This window comes from Heptranchias perlo, chromosome 21 (genome assembly GCF_035084215.1).
Source record: "Heptranchias perlo isolate sHepPer1 chromosome 21, sHepPer1.hap1, whole genome shotgun sequence".
Classification (NCBI taxonomy): domain Eukaryota; kingdom Metazoa; phylum Chordata; class Chondrichthyes; order Hexanchiformes; family Hexanchidae; genus Heptranchias; species Heptranchias perlo.
Window position 1 is genome coordinate 34,221,415 of NC_090345.1, and position 19,189 is coordinate 34,240,603.

Genomic DNA, 19,189 nt, shown 5'->3' on the forward strand with positions numbered 1-19,189 from the left:
GGACAAGTAGCCAAGGATGGGAGAAAGAGAGGTGAAACCAGTGGCAGATCCTGAAAATAATGGCTTCTGTCTTCTGAATTTTAAGCTGGACAAAATTTTGACTCATCCATGACTCACTGTTAAGACAGGAAGTCTGATAGTGGCCAAGGGAATTGCGGGATTTAAAGTTTGGCATCATTAGCATATATATGGAAGCTGGACCCATGCCTGTGGAAAATGTCACTGCAGGGCAATATTAATAATGAAGAGGATGGGAGCTAAGAGCTGATTTTTGGGGGACTCTGTTGTGGGGGCAGAAAGAGAAACTATTGTTAGAAATGCACTGTCTGCATAAAGACAGGTAACAAGGGCAGCTCCACAATGGACAAGAGATGATGGAGGAAGAGGGCATGATTAATCATATTAAAAGCTGTGGAGAAGTCAAGGAGCATAAAGAAAGTTAATGCGCCATAGTCACAGTCACAGAAGATGCCATGCACGACTTGGTCAAGGAAGTCTCAGTGCTGTGAGCAGAGTGAAAACTGGGCTGAACAGTTTCAAATTGGGAGTTTTAGAAAAGGTGAGCACAGAGCTGAGAGGTGATGACATGTTCTAGGACCTTAAAAGGGAAGAGGGAGGTTAAAGATGGGACAGCAGTTGGAGAGAACAGATGGATCCAGGCTTTTTGAGGAAAAGAATAAAGTAGGCATTTTTGGGACAGGAACAGTCCTGAGCAAAAAGAGAGGCCATTTACAATGTTAGCAAGCATGAGGGCCAGAAGGGTTAGTGAGAGGTCAGAAGTAGAGTGATGGATGTCAGTCTCGTGGAACAGGTGAGCTCGGAGAGAGCAGGTGGGAAATTGGAGAGAAAATTCAGAATGACCAGGAAAATCAAAAAGGTGGAGTCGGTGAGGTCAAAAGTAACTTGGGAAGAGAAGGGGGAAGTCATGCCAGAGGCAGTTGCATGAATAGTCTCAGTTGTAGAAATGAAGAAATCCATGAGCTCTTCACACTTCGTACTGAAGGTGGAAATGGAGGAGGCAAGACAAAGGGGTTTGAGAAGGTAGTTTGTCAAGGAGAAATGGATGTAAGGAATCTTACAACACCAGGTTATAGTTTAACAGTTTTATTTGAAAATCACAAGCTTTCGGAGGCTTTCTCCTTCGTCAGGTGAGTGTTGGATTCCTTGAAAATTACCGCATATATAGTCAGAGAACAATGCCTGGTGATTACAGATAATCTTTCCAACTGCCCGTTATCAAGGCAATCAAAGGAATTGAATAGTGTTCAGACAGAGAGACATTAGATACAAGACTACTGAATATACAAACGGCCAGAACCAAAGACAGAGAGAGAAAGAGAGAGAGAGAGAGAGAGAGAGAGAGAGAGAAACATCCGAAAGGAAGAGAAAGAGAGAGAATGACCAGTTGTATTAAAAACAGATAACTTTTTTCTCTGCTGGTGGGGTTACGTGTAGCATGACATGAACCCAAGATCCCGGTTGAGGCCGTCCTCATGGGTGCAGAACTTGGCTATCAATTTCTGCTCGACGATTTTGCGTTGTCGTGTGTCTCGAAGGCCGCCTTGGAGAACGCTTACCTGAAGATCGGTGGCTGAATGTCCTTCGATAACCAGTTCTTTACCCAAACACACAGAACAGCCATGGGGACCAAATTCGCACCCCAATACGCCAACATTTTCATGCACAAGTTCGAGCACGACTTCTTCACTGCACAGGACCTCCAACCAACGCTATACACCAGATACATCGACGACATTTTCTTCCTATGGACCCACGGCGAAGAATCACTGAAGAGACTACACGGTAACATCAACAAGTTCCATCCCACCATCAAACTCACCATGGACTACTCCTCAGAATCGGTTTCTTTCTTGGACACACGAATCTCCATCAAAGACAGGCACCTCAGCACCTCACTCTACCGCAAGCCCACGGACAACCTCACGATGCTCCACTTTTCCAGCTTCCACCCTAACCACGTCAAAGAGGCCATCCCCTATGGACAGGCCCTGCGAATACACAGGATCTGCTCAGACGAGGAGGAACGTGATGGACACCTACAGACGCTGAAAGACGCCCTCGTAAGAACGGGATATGACGCTCGACTCGTCGATCGACAGTTCCGACGGGCCACAGCGAAGAATCACATAGACCTCCTCAGAAGACAAACACGGGACGCAACCAACAGAGTACCCTTCGTCGTCCAGTACTTCCCCGGAGCGGAGAAACTACGCCATGTTCTCCGCAGCCTTCAACATGTCATCGATGACGACGAACATCTCGCTAAGGCCATCCCCACGCCTCCACTACTCGCCTTCAAACAGCCACCCAACCTCAAACAGACCATCGTTCGCAGCAAATTACCCAGATTTCAGGAGAACAGCGTCCACGACACCACACAACCCTGCCACGGCAACCTCTGCAAGACATGCCAGATCATCGACGCAGATACCACCATCACACGAGAGGACACCACCCACCAGGTACATGGTTCATACTCCTGTGACTCGGCCAATGTTGTCTACCTCATACGTTGCAGGAAAGGATGCCCCGGATCATGGTACATTGGCGAGACCATGCAGACGCTGCGACAACGGATGAACGGACACCGCGCAACAATCGCCAGACAGGAGGGTTCCCTCCCAGTCGGGGAACACTTCAGCAGTCAAGGACATTCAGCCACCGATCTTCGGGTAAGCGTTCTCCAAGGCGGCCTTCGAGACACATGACAACGCAAAATCGTCGAGCAGAAATTGATAGCCAAGTTCCGCACCCATGAGGACTGCCGCAACCGGGATCTTGGGTTCATGTCACGCTACACGTAACCCCACCAGCGGAAAAAAAAGTTATCTGTTTATAATACAACTGGTCATTCTCTCTCCTTCTCTTCCTTTCGGATGTTTCTCTCGCTCTCTCTTTCTCTCTCTGTCTTTGGTTCTGGCCGTTTGTATATTCAGTAGTCTTGTATCTAATGTCTCTCTGTCTGAACACTATTCAATTCCTTTGATTGCCTTGTTAACGGGCCGTTGGAAAGATTATCTGTAATCATCAGGCATTGTTCTCTGACTATATATACGGTAATTTTCAAGGAATCCAACACTCACCTGACGAAGGAGAAAGCCTCCGAAAGCTTGTGATTTTCAAATAAAACTGTTGGACTATAACCTGGTGTTGTAAGATTCCTTACATTTGTATACCCCAGTCCATCACTGGCATCTCCACATCAAGGAGAAAAGGAGCCATGGGTTATTCGTGCCCTTCAAGATGACCCTGGAGTAGGAAGAGGATCTGGCTGATTAGAGTGAGTCATGGTAGTAACATGGTTGAAGCAATTCTGGAAATGAATGACTGATCCAAACACGTGTACTCGAGTTTGCAGTCCTCATACTAAATAGGAACAAAGATGGGGACTCTACCAGGGGCAACGGCAAGGGTGGAAATGCATTTCCTCGGGGCTTCTCCCATTCTGCTCTTCCATATATTTGGCGGAAACCTCATGAGGTTTCCACCAAAGGTCCGCTGAAGTTATGGGAGAGGAGTGGGAGAAGACCCGAGAAAATTCCCAGCAAATGCGTTATTTGAGTAGGAATGAGGGCGTTGACAGGAGCTACATAACAAAGCAGCTAAACAGTTTACAAGTAAACAGCAAAAACTGCTGAAATCAGTGGAACAAATACAGCAGCTACTTATAGCGTAGTGGAAAAAACAGTCCCCTTTAAAATAAAGGGAGAAACATATGGAAAAAGGTTTCCCATACAGCACCTGTTTTATTGAAGCACTACCGAGTGTGTTATTCAGGTCTATTTCTTACTAAATAAAATCCAGGTCCTTAATGAGCCTAGTGCATGACAGCTAGCACATGATCTCAGTGCCACAGGCACTTCAAGACCACACTGTCACATGCCCTGTACACTGGCTGCTGAGCAGAATTCAGAAACCAATAATGCGTGGTGCGGTGCCCAAAGTGGAGCAGCACTACAGGAGCTGAACATTGCATTATTGGCACCAAGGTTTTCTTTTGTTAAAACTGTAATTATCATTTTCAAATATCCCGAACATCAAATATTCAGTAAGTAGCCAGCTAAGTCATTTTTGGGAAAATGGTAAAAATCTGTTTAGTCGTTGCACCGAAGTAGATTTACTAAATCAGTTCCAGTGGGGGAAGAATTTAATGAATATTGCCATTATAGTTACAAGACCTCGAGAAAATCTCTTTATACATATACAAATATTGTGTTGCGAGGTCTGAAAAGAGTCATCATTAAGACTGTCTGTATTTTCTTTCTTCCTTCTTCTCCATTTCCTCACCATAGACTGTCACCGATGTTCAACAATAACTGTAGCAATTTTATTCTGCTAATTTTGGGCAGCAGAACAAAGTTTCTAGTTTTTCCATTATAAAATCTGACTTCTAGTTACCTCCAATCCAGTGAGATGAAATTCAAGAGGTAAATCTTTCAGTTGTGCCAATTCATGTTCTTGCATCACCGATTCAGGTGACTCATCCATAGTAGATGTAAAAAATTGACATCCTTCATCTGACTCTACATTCTGAAATTTGGAACAAATAAAAATCAAATGAAATCCATAAAATTGTAATTATGTTTCACACTTATCTTGGATTAGGGAAGATTTCTCAGAATTACATCCACTATCATTCTTCAAATAAAGGATTATATCATAGATTTATCTCTTTTGTTATTTTTTTATATAGCACTGCCAAGCTGTCACTGCACAATTTTACTACATTTGTAGGTAAGCTTCAAAGCTCTCACTCAATAGATCTGATCAGCACAATGTCACCAAATAAAGTAGTGCACCATAGAGCCACCTTATACACAGCAAAGTGGAATTTTATAAAATTGAAATTATTGTTAGATCTCCCATGGTATTGTTCATAATGAGTTGGAGAATACGGTAGAAGTTCATAAGAGATCTGCTGAGAGACAGTGAAGTAAGTGGATAATGCCAAAATGTTTTTTAATTGGTGTCTGGAAAAACTAAGTCAAATAGAAAAGTGCAACAGATTTTTTTGTTTGCACTACAGATGCATTTAAAATGTAGCAAGCACTACGTGCAAGATGGGGCATTAAGACTAATGCAGTCTTCAGGTGAAACAGGGTATTAGGCAAGGAATAATTAGAATAGGGGCCACAGACTTATTTCAGTCCCCATTTTAAATTTGTATATTCCATCATTTTTATAATTCCATTATAATTTCCAATGTCCACATTCATAATGGAAGCTACCTATGTAGATTTGTCATTCTGTTACTCTACCCTCCTGCCAGTGGTGGTGCTGTAGCACCTCCCTCATAGAAGAGTATAATTACAAAGTAACAAGTGCATAAAGGCATAAATGTGAACATAAGAATTTATATACGAACATATGAAGAATGATGGACAGGAAACGACCTTCTGATCCTTCCAGCCTGTCCCACACAATTGTGATGTCTTGTGCATCACAATACACGCTCTAGTCAAGGGAAACAATCTCTCAGCGTCTACCCTGTCAAGTTATGTAATCTCTTGGGAGAGGTGTAAAAACCCAGGCCAATTAAGGGGGGGGGGGGGGAAATCCAGAAAATTCTTCTACAATCAAAACTAGTCCAGGAGACCATTCTGACCCTGATTAATGTTACACGGTACCTATCTCTTGTACAAGTTGATCTCCACTGCAGCCAGAAACAAATCCAGCTCTCGCTTGAAGGAATTCAGCAAATCAACCTTCACTGCACAAGCCGGCAACCTTTTCCACAGGTCCACAGATCGCTGGGAAAATAGGTATGAGGGGCAAGTTGTCAAAGGTAGATTGGGAAATTAAATTAAAGGGTTTGATAGTTGAAAAGCAATGCCAAATATTTAAAGAAATATTTCAATATTTTCAACAAATATACATTCCATTGAGAAATAAAATCTCCATGGGAAGAGTGATCCACCCGTGGCTAACTAAAGAAGTTAAGGAGAGTTTTAGATTGAAAGAAGAGGCCTATGATGTTGCCAAGAAGAGTAATAAGCCTGGGGGTTGGGAGAGTTTTAGAAACCAACAATGGATGACCAAAACATTGATACAAAGGAAGAAAATAGAATATGAAAGTAAACTAGCAAGAAATATAAAAATGGATTGTAAGAGCTTCTACAAGTATATAAAAAGGAAGAAAGTAGCAAAAGTAACATTGGTCCCTTAGAGGCTGAGACAGGAGAAATTATAATGATAGAGGAGTTAAACAAATATTTTGTATCTGTCTTCACAGAAGAAGAAGACACAAAAAGCACACCAAAAATAATGGGGAATCAAGGGGTAAATGAAAGTGAGGACCTTAAAACAATTTATATCTGTAGAGAAAAAGTACTGGACAAACTAATGGAACTAAAAGCCGACAAATCCCTTGGACCTGATGGCCTCCATCCAAGGGTTCTAAAAGAGGTGGCTACAGAAATAGTGGATGCATTGGTTATGATCTTCCAAAATTTTCTAGATTCTGGAACGGTCCCAGTGGATTGGAATGTAGCGAATGTTACCCCGCTATTCAAGGGAGGGAAGAGAGAAAACAGGGAACTACAGGCCAGTTAGCCTGACATCAGTCATCGCGAAAATGCTGGAATCCATTATTAAGGAAATGATAACAGGGCACTTAGACAATCATGATATGATTAGGCAGAGTCAACATGGTTTTATGAAAGGGAAATTGTGTTTGACAAATTTATTAGAGTTTTTTGAGGATACAACTAGCAGGGTAGATAAAGGAGCAACACTGGATGTAGTATATTTGGGATTTTGAAAAGGCATTCGATAAGGTGCCACATAAAAGGTGTTACACAAGGTAAGGGCTCATGGGGTTGGGGGTAATATATTAGCATGGATAGAGAATTGGTTAAAGGACAGAAAACAGAGAGTAGGGATAAATGGATCATTTTCAGGTTGGCAGGGTGTAACTAGTGGGGTGCCACAAGGATCGGTGCTTGGGCCTCAGCTATTTACAATCTACATTAATGACTTGGATGAAGGGACCTAGTGTAATGTATCCAGTTTTGCGATACAAAGCTAGGTGGGAAAGTGTGCAATGAGGAGGACACAACGAGTCTGCAAAGGGATGTAAACAGGTTAAATGAGTGGACAAGAAGGTGGCAGGTGGAGTACAATGTGGGGTTATTCACTTTGGTAGGAAGAATAGAAAAACAGAATATTTTTTAAATGGTGAGAAACTATTAAACTTTGGTGTTCAGAGAGACTTGGGTGTCCTGGTACAAGAAACACAAAAAATTAGCATGCAGGTACAGCAAGCAATTAGGAAAGCAAATGGAATGTTGGCCTTTATTGCAAAGGGGTTGGAGTACAAGAGTTGGTGAGGGCATTGGTGAGACATCACCTGGAGTACTGCGTATACAGTTTTGGTCTCCTTATCTAAGGAAGGATATACTTGTCTTAAAGGCGGTGCGTCGAAGGTTCAATAGATTAATTCCTGGGATCAGAGGGTTGTCCTATGAAGTGAGATTGAGTAGAATGGGCCTATACCCTCTGGAGTTTAGAAGAATGAGAGGTGATCTCATTGAAACAAGATTATGAGGGGGCTTGACAGGGTAGACGCTGAGAGATTGTTTCCCCTGGCTAGAGCGCGTCTAGAACTAGGGGTCATAATCGCAGGATACGGGGTCGGCCATTCAAGACTGAGAGGAGGAGGAGGAATTTCTTCACACAGAGGGTTGTGAATCTTTGGCATTTTCTACCCCAGAGAGCTGTGGATGCTGAGTCATTGAATATATTCAAGGCTGAGATGGATAGATTTTTGGACCCTAGGGGAATCAAGGGATATGAGGATCGGGCAGGAAAGTGGAGTTGAGGTCAAAGATCAGCCATGATCTGATTGAATGGCGGCGCAGGTTTGAGGGGCTGTATGACATATTCCTGCTCCTATTTCTTATGTTCTAATGTTCTTAAAAGAACCACCTCCTAACATCTAACCTAGTTCTGCGTTTACATAACTTGAGATTGTGACCCCTGGTCCTCCCTAACCTATTTAGTTGAAACAAATTGAAGGGAAAATGTTGGGGAGGGGGGGTAAATGGATAACAAGGAAGAATTGAATGATGGCAATGAAGCTGAGAAAGAAACAGACAATGAATGGGAAAGAGAAGAGAAGGGTAAATGGATGGCAATGAAGGATGCACGAGCTGGCAGCAGCTCTTTGGGGTGGCAGAGGGAGGGAATGCCAGCATTAACTGACCAGGAATGGGAAGGGAGAGTGTCAGCATTTATTGAAAGGGAGGGGAAAAGGAATACCAACATGAATAGCTGGAGGAGTAAAGAGTGGCAACTTTAATAGAAAAATGAGTGCAACTGAAGGAAGAAAGAACACAGCTTGAATGGGGGGGGGGGGGGGGGAATAAATGTGTCTGCTTATTAGAGGATGTATGTTCTTACTTATAAGTTACTCCTCAAAATAATAGGGTTCACAGCATTACAGGTAGATAGTCACAGATTTATTAAGCATATGATAACAACTATTATTGACAATGATTAAACACACACTTAACAACAGCATTTATGAGTTTTTAAACTGAGAATCCACACGTTAACAGCGAATTGGTTGGCTGATCAGGCCCCTCCGAATTCTGAGGTCTCTTCCCGCAACGACTCTTCTATATTGTTTTTTCCCAATCCTGTTATCTTTTAGAATTACCTATTGTTCCTTTCATGTCCCCTGTCAATGACTTACATATCCTGATTGATCTGTCAGTCAAATCCTTAGGATGAAGTCAGTTACAGAACCATAAAAGGCATTCTAACACTCCTGTGCATGTGTTACATTTCCACTACCCTACGCCACATTCCATTCGACAGATGACGCCTTCCAGGGTGGCTTTTCCATACAACCATTGTATCAATACAACCACCTTGAACTTTACACACGCCTAACCACCATGAAGTTATCACACTTCTTATGTCGCTGCGAAGTTGAAAGACAAATAAATTATAGAGTGATGTGGAGATGCCGGTGATGGACTGGGGTTGACAATTGTAAACAATTTTACAACACCAAGTTATAGTCCAGCAATTTTATTTTAAATTCACAAGCTTTCGGAGGCTTCCTCCTTCGTCAGGTGAACATCGTTCACCTGACGAAGGAGGAAGCCTCCGAAAGCTTGTGAATTTAAAATAAAATTGCTGGACTATAACTTGGTGTTGTAAAATTGTTTACAAATTATAGGGTGGCATTCCGTCTACGTACCCACTCGCATCTGCAAACACTCAAGATCTTGTTACAGCAGCTGTCCATATCAAACAGCTAATCAAACTACTGGTGAGATCAGTTAAATCAATAGCTGTTAAATTTGATTAACCCTTTTCTAACAAGCTTGAACAATGAGTGGGCAAGGTCAAGAAGTGTGCTTGAACGGAGGGGAAGGGGGTAGAAGATGAATAACAGCTTGAACTGTATTGGAGAGGGAAAGGGGACCATAAAAAGCTGGGAGGGATGGAGCAGGAAGCGTGTCTCAGTGAAGGGGTGCGAGGTTAGGTGGGATACACTTTCTGAGAACTAGGGCTGGAGGAGGTGGGGTGCCTTTGTGAACTGGGTTGGATGTGGGAATGCTACTGTTAAGATAATTTTTGGGTATGTGATGGTCTGCTTGGTTTATTGAAAATTCAAATGTCATTTTTATTTTACAGTTGGAAATATATTAATTGTGAAATATAGAAGTGTTTAAAATTAATCTAAATGCATTTTTTTAACGTAAAAAAAATCAAAAATTCCCAGAAATGCACAACCAATTTTGTACCATCAACATTTGGATTTTCTCCTTTAGACTTTCATGTACTTACTTTTTGCCTCCTCCAGTACAACTGAATTTGCCTGTGCAGCACTTGTTTTCACATGTCAGGCTTATAATCAAGACTAGTCTTGAGATGTCAGTTTTTTGGGGGGCTATGTCAGTTTTCTTGAAACTGTTGCTAATTTTCTAGGTTGGCATGTATGCTTCAGGAATATAAAACTGTATCTTGTGCCGCCAATCTGAAGCAATTTTTCACATCAAGCTAGCTGAAACTGTTTTATATGCACTTAAAAAACTCAATCCATCAGGATAAATTGGTCATTGGTCAGTAACATAGAAAATAGGAGCAAGAGTAGGCCATTCGGCTCTTCGGGCCTGTTCCGCCATTCAAAATGATCATGGCTGATTGTCTAACTCAGTACCCTGTTCCCGCTTTTTCCCCATATCCCTTGATCCCTTTAGCATTAAGAAACATATCTATCTCCTTCTTGAATACATCTAATGAATTGGCCTCCACTGCCTTCTGTGGTAGAGACTTCCACAGGTTCACCACCCTCCGAGTGAAGAAATTTCTCCTCATCTCGGTTCTAAATGTCATACCCCGTATCCTGAGACTGTGACCCCTGGTTCTGGACTCCCCAGCCATCGGGAACATCTTCCCTGCATCTAGTCTGTCTAGTCCTGTTAGAATTTTATATGTTTCGATGAAATCACCTCTCATTCTTCTAAACTCTATTGAACATAGGCCTAGTCGACCCAATCTCTCCTTTACCCTCCGCCGCATTCCTTTCGACAGATGACGCCTTCCAGGGTGGCTGATCAGGCCGCTCCGAACTCTGAGGTCTCTTCCCACAACGACTCTTTTATATTGTTTTTTCCCAATCCTGTTTATACATCAGTCCTGCCATCCCAGGAATCAGTCTGGTGAACCTTCGTTGCACTCCCTCCATGGCAAGACATCCTTCCTCATATAGGGAGACAAAAACTGCACACAATACTCCAGATGTGGTCTCACCAAGGCCCTATACAACTGCAGTAAGACATCCCTGTTCCTGTACTCAAATCCTCTTGCAATGAAGGCCAACATACCATTCGCCTTCCTAACTGCTTGCTGCACCTGAATGCTCGCTTTCAGCGACTGGTTTACAACGACACCCAGGTCTCGTTGCACCTCCCCTTTTCCCAATCTATCACCATTCAGATAATAATCTGCCTTTCTGTTTTTACAACCAAAGAGGATAACCTCACATTTATCTACGTTATACTGCAACTGCCATGTTCTTGCCCACTCACCCAATTTGTCTAAATCACATTGGAGCCTCTTTGCATCCTCCTCACAGCTCACATTCCGCCCCAGCTTTGTGTCATCTGCAAACTTGGAAATGTTACACTTAGTTCCCTCATCCAAATCATTGATATATATAGTGAATAGCTGGGGCCCAAGCATTGATCCCTGCGGTACCCCATTAGTCACTGCCTGCCACCCGGAAAAGGACCCGTTTATTCCTACTCTCTGCTTCCTGTCTGTCAACCAATTCTCAATCCATGCCAGTATATTTCCTCCAATCCCATGTGCTTTAATTTTGCACACTAACCTCTTGTGTGGGACCTAATCAAAAGCCCTCTGAAAATCCAAATATACCACATCCAATGGTTCTTCCTGATCTATTCCAATGGTTACCTCCTCAAAAAACTCCAGTAGATTTGCTAAGCATGATTTCCCTTTCATAAACCCATGCTGACTTTGTCCAATCCCATTAATGCCTCCAAGTGTTCTGTTATCACATCTTTTATAATAGACTCTAGCATTTTCCCCACTACTGATGTAAGGCTAACTGGTCTGTAATTTCCTGTTTTTTCTCTCCCTCCTTTTTTAAATAGTGGGGTGACATTTGCCACCCTCCAATCTGTAGGAACCGTTCCAGAGTCTATAGAATTTTGGAAGATGATCACCAATGCATTCACTATTTCTGGGTCCACTTCCTTTAGTACTGTGGGATGTAGATTATCAGGCCCTGGGGATTGGGAAAAACAGATCAGCAACTGTCAGAAAGGTAGTGAATTTCTTGAGTGTGTCTGGGATAGCTTTCTACAGCAGTATGTCCTAGAGGCAACAAGGGGGCAAGCCATACAAGATTTAGTAATGAGTAATGAACCAGATTTAGTGAATAGCTTGACTGTGCGTGAACATCTATCCAATAGCGATCATAACATGATCGAGTTCAAGGTAGTGTTTGAAAGGGAAAAAAGTGAATCAGCTGCTAAAATTCTAGACTTGGATAAGGCCGACTTCAATGGGATGAGACAAAAACTGTCCACAGTAAACTGGGCAAATCTGTTAATGGGTAAAACAACTGATGATCAGTGGGAAATGTTTAAAGACACATTTAACGTGATACAAAATCAGTTTATACCCCTGAGGGGCAAGAACTCTACTTGCCAAAAAAACAGCAATGGACAACTAAAGAGGTAAGGGACAGTATAAGACTTAAGGAAAGGGCATACAAAAAGGCAAAAAATGGCACAGATCCTGGCGAATGGGAAAGATACAAAGATCAACAAAGGGTCACAAAACAGATAGTAAGAGCTACACAAAGAGAGTATGAAAAGAAACTTGCAAGGGATATCAAAACAAATACAAAGAACTTTTATAGTTATATTAGGAAAAAGAGGGTGGTCAGGAGCAGTGTTGGCCCCTTAAAAACTGAAAGTGGGGATATTGTCATTGACAATGGGGAAATGGCGGACATGTTGAATAATTACTTTGCGTCAGTATTTACAGTAGAAAAAAGAGGACAGCATGCCAGAAATCCCAAGAAAACCAATATTGAATCGGGGACAGGGACTCAATAAAATTAACATAAGTAAAACAACAGTAATGAAGAAAATAATAGCACTAAAGAGTGACAAATCCCCAGGACCAGATGGTTTCCATCCCAGGGTTCTAAAGGAAGTAGGTGAGCACATTACAGATGCCCTAACTATAATCTTTCAAAATTCTCTAGATTCAGGAACTGTCCCTCTAGATTGGAAAACTGCACGTTACTCCGCTTTTTAAGAAAGGAGAGAAAGGGAAATCAGGGTATTATAGACCAGTTAGCCTAACATCTGTTGTGGGGAAAATGCTGGAGTCTATAATTAAGGATAGGGTGACTGAACACCTCGAGAATTTTCAGATAATCAGAGAGAGCCAGCATGGATTTGTGAAAGGTAGGTCATGCCTGACAAACCTGATTGAATTTTTTGAAGAAGTGACTAAAGTAGTGGACAGGGGAATATCAATAGATGTTATTTATATGGACTTCCAGAAGACATTTGATAAAGTCCCACATAAGAGACTGTTAGCTAAGACAGAAGCCCATGTAATCGAGGGAAAAGTATGGACTTGGTTAGGAAGCTGGCTGAGCGAAAGGCGACAGAGAGTAGGGATAATGGGTAGGTACTCACATTGGCAGGATGTGACTAGTGGAGTCCCGCAGGGATCTGTCTTGGGGCCTCGATTATTCACAATATTTATTAATGACTTAGATCAAGGCATAGAAAGTCTCATATCTAAGTTTGCCGATGACACAAAGATTGGTGGCATTGTAAGCAGTGTTGATGAAAACATAAAATTACAAAGGGATATTGATAGATTAGGTGAATGGGTAAAACTGTGGCAAATGGAATTCAATGTAGGCAAATGTGAGGTCATCCACTTTGGATCAAAAAAGGATAGAACAGGGTACTTTCTAAATGGTAAAAAGTTAAAAACAGTGGATGTCCAAAGGGATTAAGGGTTCAGGTACATAGATCATTGATGTGTCTTGAACAGGTGCAGAAAATAATCAATCAGGCAAATGGAATGTTAGCCTTTATATCAAGAGGACTCGAGCACAAGGGGGCAGAAGTTATGCTGCAGCTATACAAAACCCTGGTTAGACCGCACCTGGAGTGCTGTGAGCAGTTCTGGGCACCGCACCTTTGGAAGGACATACTGGCCTTGGAGGGAGTGCAGCGTAGGTTTACTAGAATGATACCCAGACTTCAGAGGTTAAGTTACGAGGAGAGATTACACAAATTGGGGTTGTATTCTCTGGAGTTTGGAAGGTTAAGGGGTGATCCAATCGAAGTTTATAAGATATTAAGGGGAACTGATAGGGTGGATAGAGAGAAACTATTTCCGCTGGTTGGGGATTTTAGGAGTAAGGGGCACAGTCTAAAAATTAGAGCCAGACGTTTCAGGAGTGAGATTAGAAAACATTTCTACACACAAAGGGTGGTAGAAGTTTGGAACTCTCTTCCGCAAACGGCAATTGATGCTAGCTCAATTGTTAAACTTAAATCTGAGATAGATAGCTTTTTGGCAACCAAAGGTAATAAGGGATATGGGCCAAGGCAGGTATATGGAGTTAGATCACAGATCAGCCATGATCTCATCAAATGGCAGAGCAGGCTCAAGGGGCTGAATGGCCTACTCCCGTTCCTATATTCCTATGTTCCTATTATTCCAGTTTAACAGATTGGGGAGGACCAGAGGACACAAGTTTAAACTTTGTAAGAGTAGGAATAGACTGGATGTTAGGCAGTTCCTCTTTTCCCAGAGAATTGTGAGCCTCTGGAATACATTGCTGGCTGGTGGATATTGACTCTCTGCATGCCTTCAAGAGGGAGATGGGTCGGTTCCTGACTGAGGCAGAGATCGCATCATATCGAAGCTAAGTATTTTTATAGGTAACACTTGGTCCATGTGATCTCCTGGGCTGGTTTCGATCATCTGAGGGGGGTTGGAGAGGAATTTTAAAGTATTTTTTCCCCTTATTGGCCCGGGGTTTTTCGCCTCTCCCAGGAGATTACATGGCCGCGGGGGTGGGTATGAGGTGGGAAAGGGAGGGAGGTCAGGGGAGGGAAGAAGTGTTTAGCCTTGATGGTCCTGCCATCATGGTGTGGGGCAGGCTTGATGGACCAGCTGCACTTTTCGTGCCTGTCAATTTCATATGTTCAGTTGCTTACACACGTTTTACATCAATGGGAATGCAAATGAGCAGACCTAGGAAATCTGCATTTAACTCCCTCTGCAGGCCACCAGTGGGTGCAATTTTTTTTAAAGGAGCAATGGTGATGTCACTCACTTTGAAGGAATTCTAGTTCTATATTGTGATAATCCTGCAACAGAGTTGATTGCATCTGCTGCCATAAAGCAGTTTTTTTTTTAAATGATTAAAATGACATTGCATAGGGGCAGTTAGTTTTGCAGTGAGTAACTGAGCCGCACAGACCAGAAAAATCCTAAAATCATCTTCAATCCTGAGTTAGTAGCTCTCAGCCAAGACAGTGGTAATTCTAATTGAACTATCTCTTGTCATATCAGCTTCATGCAGTTTATGACATCACCTGAATCCCTTTCAAATTATTTTCTGGTAAACACCCAGTTATCCATTGTCCTCCATGTAATAATCTCAATAAATTTCTAAATATAAGTTTTTGCTTACAAATCTCTTATCAAAACTCGTCACTAGTTCCTCGTTTCGTATCTGCTGCAGATGGTGTGAAGAAACAAGTAATTCTTGTACGAATGAACTTGTAATCCCTGCCTGTGAAAAAGAATGAGTCACAACTCTTCCAATAAACAATATTTCTATAAAGTACAAGTATGCTGCATATTTAAAAAGTGATTTAATGATAGTATTCTCACCTTTACAGCTTTCAGTTTATCTCTCACTCTGCTTCGTATCACATCAGCTAATTGATTTTCACCTGTAATGGAATCTGTTGGTAAAGGCAAAAATCCAATCAATTTATTTCTTACAAAATTCACAACATCCACTACAACTATTCAAAATATAACAGTTTCAATATAATGTGCATTAAAGCAAAATTTGCCACACACTCAGTGCAGGTTTACATCGTGAAAACTTGAAAAGCCATTGTCTGGGAAGTTGCTGGCAGACAAAGAAAATTCTCTGTATTTTGTTGAAAGGGTATAGAATAAAAGTCCCATTGCTTGTGGAAAAACCTATAGCATTAGAAAAACAAAAAATATATAGTGTATCTAATTTTAACTTTCAGTTTGATTGGACCTGATCTTCTGGAAGATTTTTTTCTTCTAATTTTAGCATGCCAGTTGAAAGCAGAAATTTCTGATTTATTTGACTAAAATGCAGTAACAGTACATTAATTAATAACAAGTTTCTAACTTTTTTAAGACTGGAATTAAAAATATTTGGGAATGTCTTGAGGAAAGCCAAAGCTGCAAAAGTTCTCTCTAAGGCAGAAGCATTATTATTTTTTTATTTAGCTCCATGATGGATAAATACAAAATACAGTACTGACCCATACAGACCAGAAGTTCACAGGTTTGATCTCAATCTCTGCTGAGTTAGCACATCAGGTGCTATAAGTGACCTCAGCAATCCTTGGGTAGGGAGAATGAAAAAAAAATCTCTTCTGATTGCTATTCAGAGGTCCTTGCTGTAGTGTGTGTATGTGGACAGTGGATAACAGCAGTTCTCGGTTTGCTTTGGTGCTCTCCACGGTCAAGTAGTCTGACAACACTCGCTGTCCAAGCTCACACACGGCCTTTGGATGAGGCACCAAAATGCTCAAGGTATCCGTGGAAATGTACCCCAGAAAGAAAGAACAAACTGCATTTATATAGCACTTTATCATGACTTCCCAATCTTTCACAACCAATTAAGTACTTCTGAAGTGTAGTCACTTTTCTTCTATAGATTAAAGCAGCAATCAATTTGTACACAGCAAGATTCTACAAACAGTAAATGTGATAACTGAACAAATTAATCTTTTTTTAGTGGTATTGGTTGATGAAAGAATGTTGATCAGTCAACAAGCAACATTTGCAAGGGTTTGAAACTAAAGCTTAATTAACATGAAACCTGCAGGTGCAGTGACTGCTGCGGTTTAAGAAGGCCCATCTTCTCAACGACAACTAGGTATGAGCAACAAATGCTGACCTTGCCAGCGAAGCCATATCCCAAAAACGTATTAAAAATAAAAGAGCTGTTGATTTCTGATTGGTAAGGAAAACAAAAAAGCTGTACATAGCAGTTTTGAACAGAAATATTCACTCCCTCTGCTTTACTGTTTTAAGGGCAGAAGAAACCTTTGAATTTTTGAAATTTTCAAGTAGTTGACATAAAATGGAAGAGCGGTAGGAAATTTCCCAGGCATTCAGTGATCCAGTGCTGATCCATCTAGTATTGAGGGCAAGATAGTTGAAACATTTGTAGATATAATAAATGTTTGTTTCCTAATATAATATGTTAGTGAGGAAACTAAGGGTAATTGGGAACTTCATTTAGTTTTTATTAATGATTCTCTTGCAGTATCAGAACACCATGTGGGGGAACCACAATATTATTAGATTCAACTTGATCAGCCAAACCAAAATTGCTGAAAATGTAATGCTAAATACATTGATGAGATGACTAAATTTGTAAAGGACTTAAATTGGGTTGCTTGGGCAACCCTACTAGGAACAAAAATTTAAAACCATGCTAATACAAGATGAAGTCCTGTACATCCCTGGAGTGAAAAGAAGAGCACATGGCAAGACAAAGCTAAATTGACTGAAAGGTTATGTGCAAAGACAAATCAGACTTAAGCAAAAATACTTTTACGGACTTAAAGAAAATAGTTCTCAGGAGAACAGGGATAAGTATTCAGCTCAGTTTAAGCAACAAAAGCTGCAATCAGAGCAGCCAAAAGGTCAGTGGAGAAGATGATAGTGGATAACTATGATAGCAATAGCAAGATTTTTTTTTAAGCCACGTTAGAAGTCAGATTGTGGCCTGCATCGGGTCATTGAAGGATTCCTCAAAGCAGATTCAGGTGGACTCCAAGGATATGGCAGAGGTTTTAAATGGCTACTTTGCATCAGTCTTCACTCAAGAAGGCAATGCAAAATTACCAAAAATGCATTCTACAGTTGACTCTTAAATTGTAAGTTTGTCAAAGCGGATACATGTATAATAAGACCTATCAAACAGATTGGACTGCTGGTCCTTACGGCATTCACTGGAGGGTGCTTAAAGAAATGGGGCCTAAGCTCAGGAAGCTCCTTGCTCATATATGAACAGCTCTCTAGGATCTGGGATTGTACCCATGAACTGGAGGGAGGCCCATGTGGTGCCAATATTCAAAAAGGGCTATAAGTAAGAACTGGGAAAGTACAGGTACAGTAGATTGATTTTGGTTAAAGGCAAGTTGCCAGATTGGATCTTCTGTGATTACAGATTACAGATATTCTGTATGACCACCTTGACAGAGAAGTGGTTATTAGAGACTCTCACCATGGCTTCTGGAAAAGATCATGTCTTGTCAACCTGGTTACATTTTTTTAAGGAAGTTACTAGGATCCTGGATGTAGGTCGACATCATATACCTAGATTATCAAAAAGCTTTTGAGAAGGTGCCACACAATAGGCTACTTAATAAGATAAGAGTCCTGTGGGATTGGCAGGCCGACCTTGAATTGGGTAAGGAATTGGTTGCATTCCTGTAGGCAGACGGTTGTTATTAATAGGAGGTTACTAGTGGAGTCCTGCAGGGATTGGTGTTAGGGCCATTGTTCTTCAGTCTCCAACTTCCCTTTTCTCTCCAAAGTCCTTGAACATGTTGTCACCTCCCTAATCCGTGTCAATTTTTCCTGCAATTCCATGTCTGAGTCCCTCCAATCAGGTTTCAGCCCCTGCCACAGTACTGAAATGGCCCTTATCAAAGTCACAAATGACATCCTATGTGACTGCGACGATGGAAAACTATACCTCCTCATCCTTCTCAACTGGTCTGCAGCCTTTGACATGGTTGACCATACCATCCTCCTCTAACGCCTTTCCTCCATCGTCCAGCTGGATGGGACTATGCTCGCCTGGTTCCATTCTTATCTATCCAGTTGAAGCCAGCGAATCACCTGCAATGGCTTCTCTTCCCGCTCCTGCACCGTTACCTCTGGAGTACCCCAAGGATCTATCCTTGGTCCCCTACTATTTCTCATCTACATGCTGCCCCTCGGCGACATCATCCGAAAACACAATGTCAGATTCCGTATGTACGTTGACAACACCCAGCTCTACCTCACAACCACCTCCCTCAACCCCTCCACTGTCTCTCATTTGTCACATTGTTTGTCCGACGTGAGCAAAAATTTCCTCCAACTAAATATTGGGAAGACTCAAGCCATTGTCTTTGGTCCCCGCTGCAAACTCCGTTCCGTAGCCACAGACTCCATCCCTCTCCCTGGCCACTGTCTGAAGCTGAACCAGACCATTCGCAACCTTGCTGTCCTATTTGACCCTGAGAAGAGCTTCCAAACACATATTTGTTCCATTACCAAGACCGTCTACTTCCACCTCCATAACATCGCCCGTCTCCGCCACTGCCTCAGCCTCAGCTCATCTGTTGCTGAAACCCTCATC

General features: G+C 41.8%; 1 protein-coding gene across 1 annotated transcript in view; it reads right to left on the reverse strand.

Moving 5' to 3' along the window:
* Positions 1-18,149, reverse strand: part of LOC137340240 (protein CC2D2B-like) — a 198,174-nt gene extending 180,025 nt beyond the window's left edge. Inside the window, exons 1-4 of the mRNA XM_068002662.1 lie at positions 18,125-18,149; positions 15,448-15,521; positions 15,245-15,346; positions 4,420-4,551 (exon numbers count right to left, since the gene is read on the reverse strand). Of these exons, the coding sequence (XP_067858763.1) occupies positions 4,420-4,551; positions 15,245-15,346; positions 15,448-15,521; positions 18,125-18,149 (333 nt within the window). The remainder of the gene's footprint in view (positions 1-4,419; positions 4,552-15,244; positions 15,347-15,447; positions 15,522-18,124) is intronic.
* Between the last annotated feature and the right edge of the window lie 1,040 nt (positions 18,150-19,189).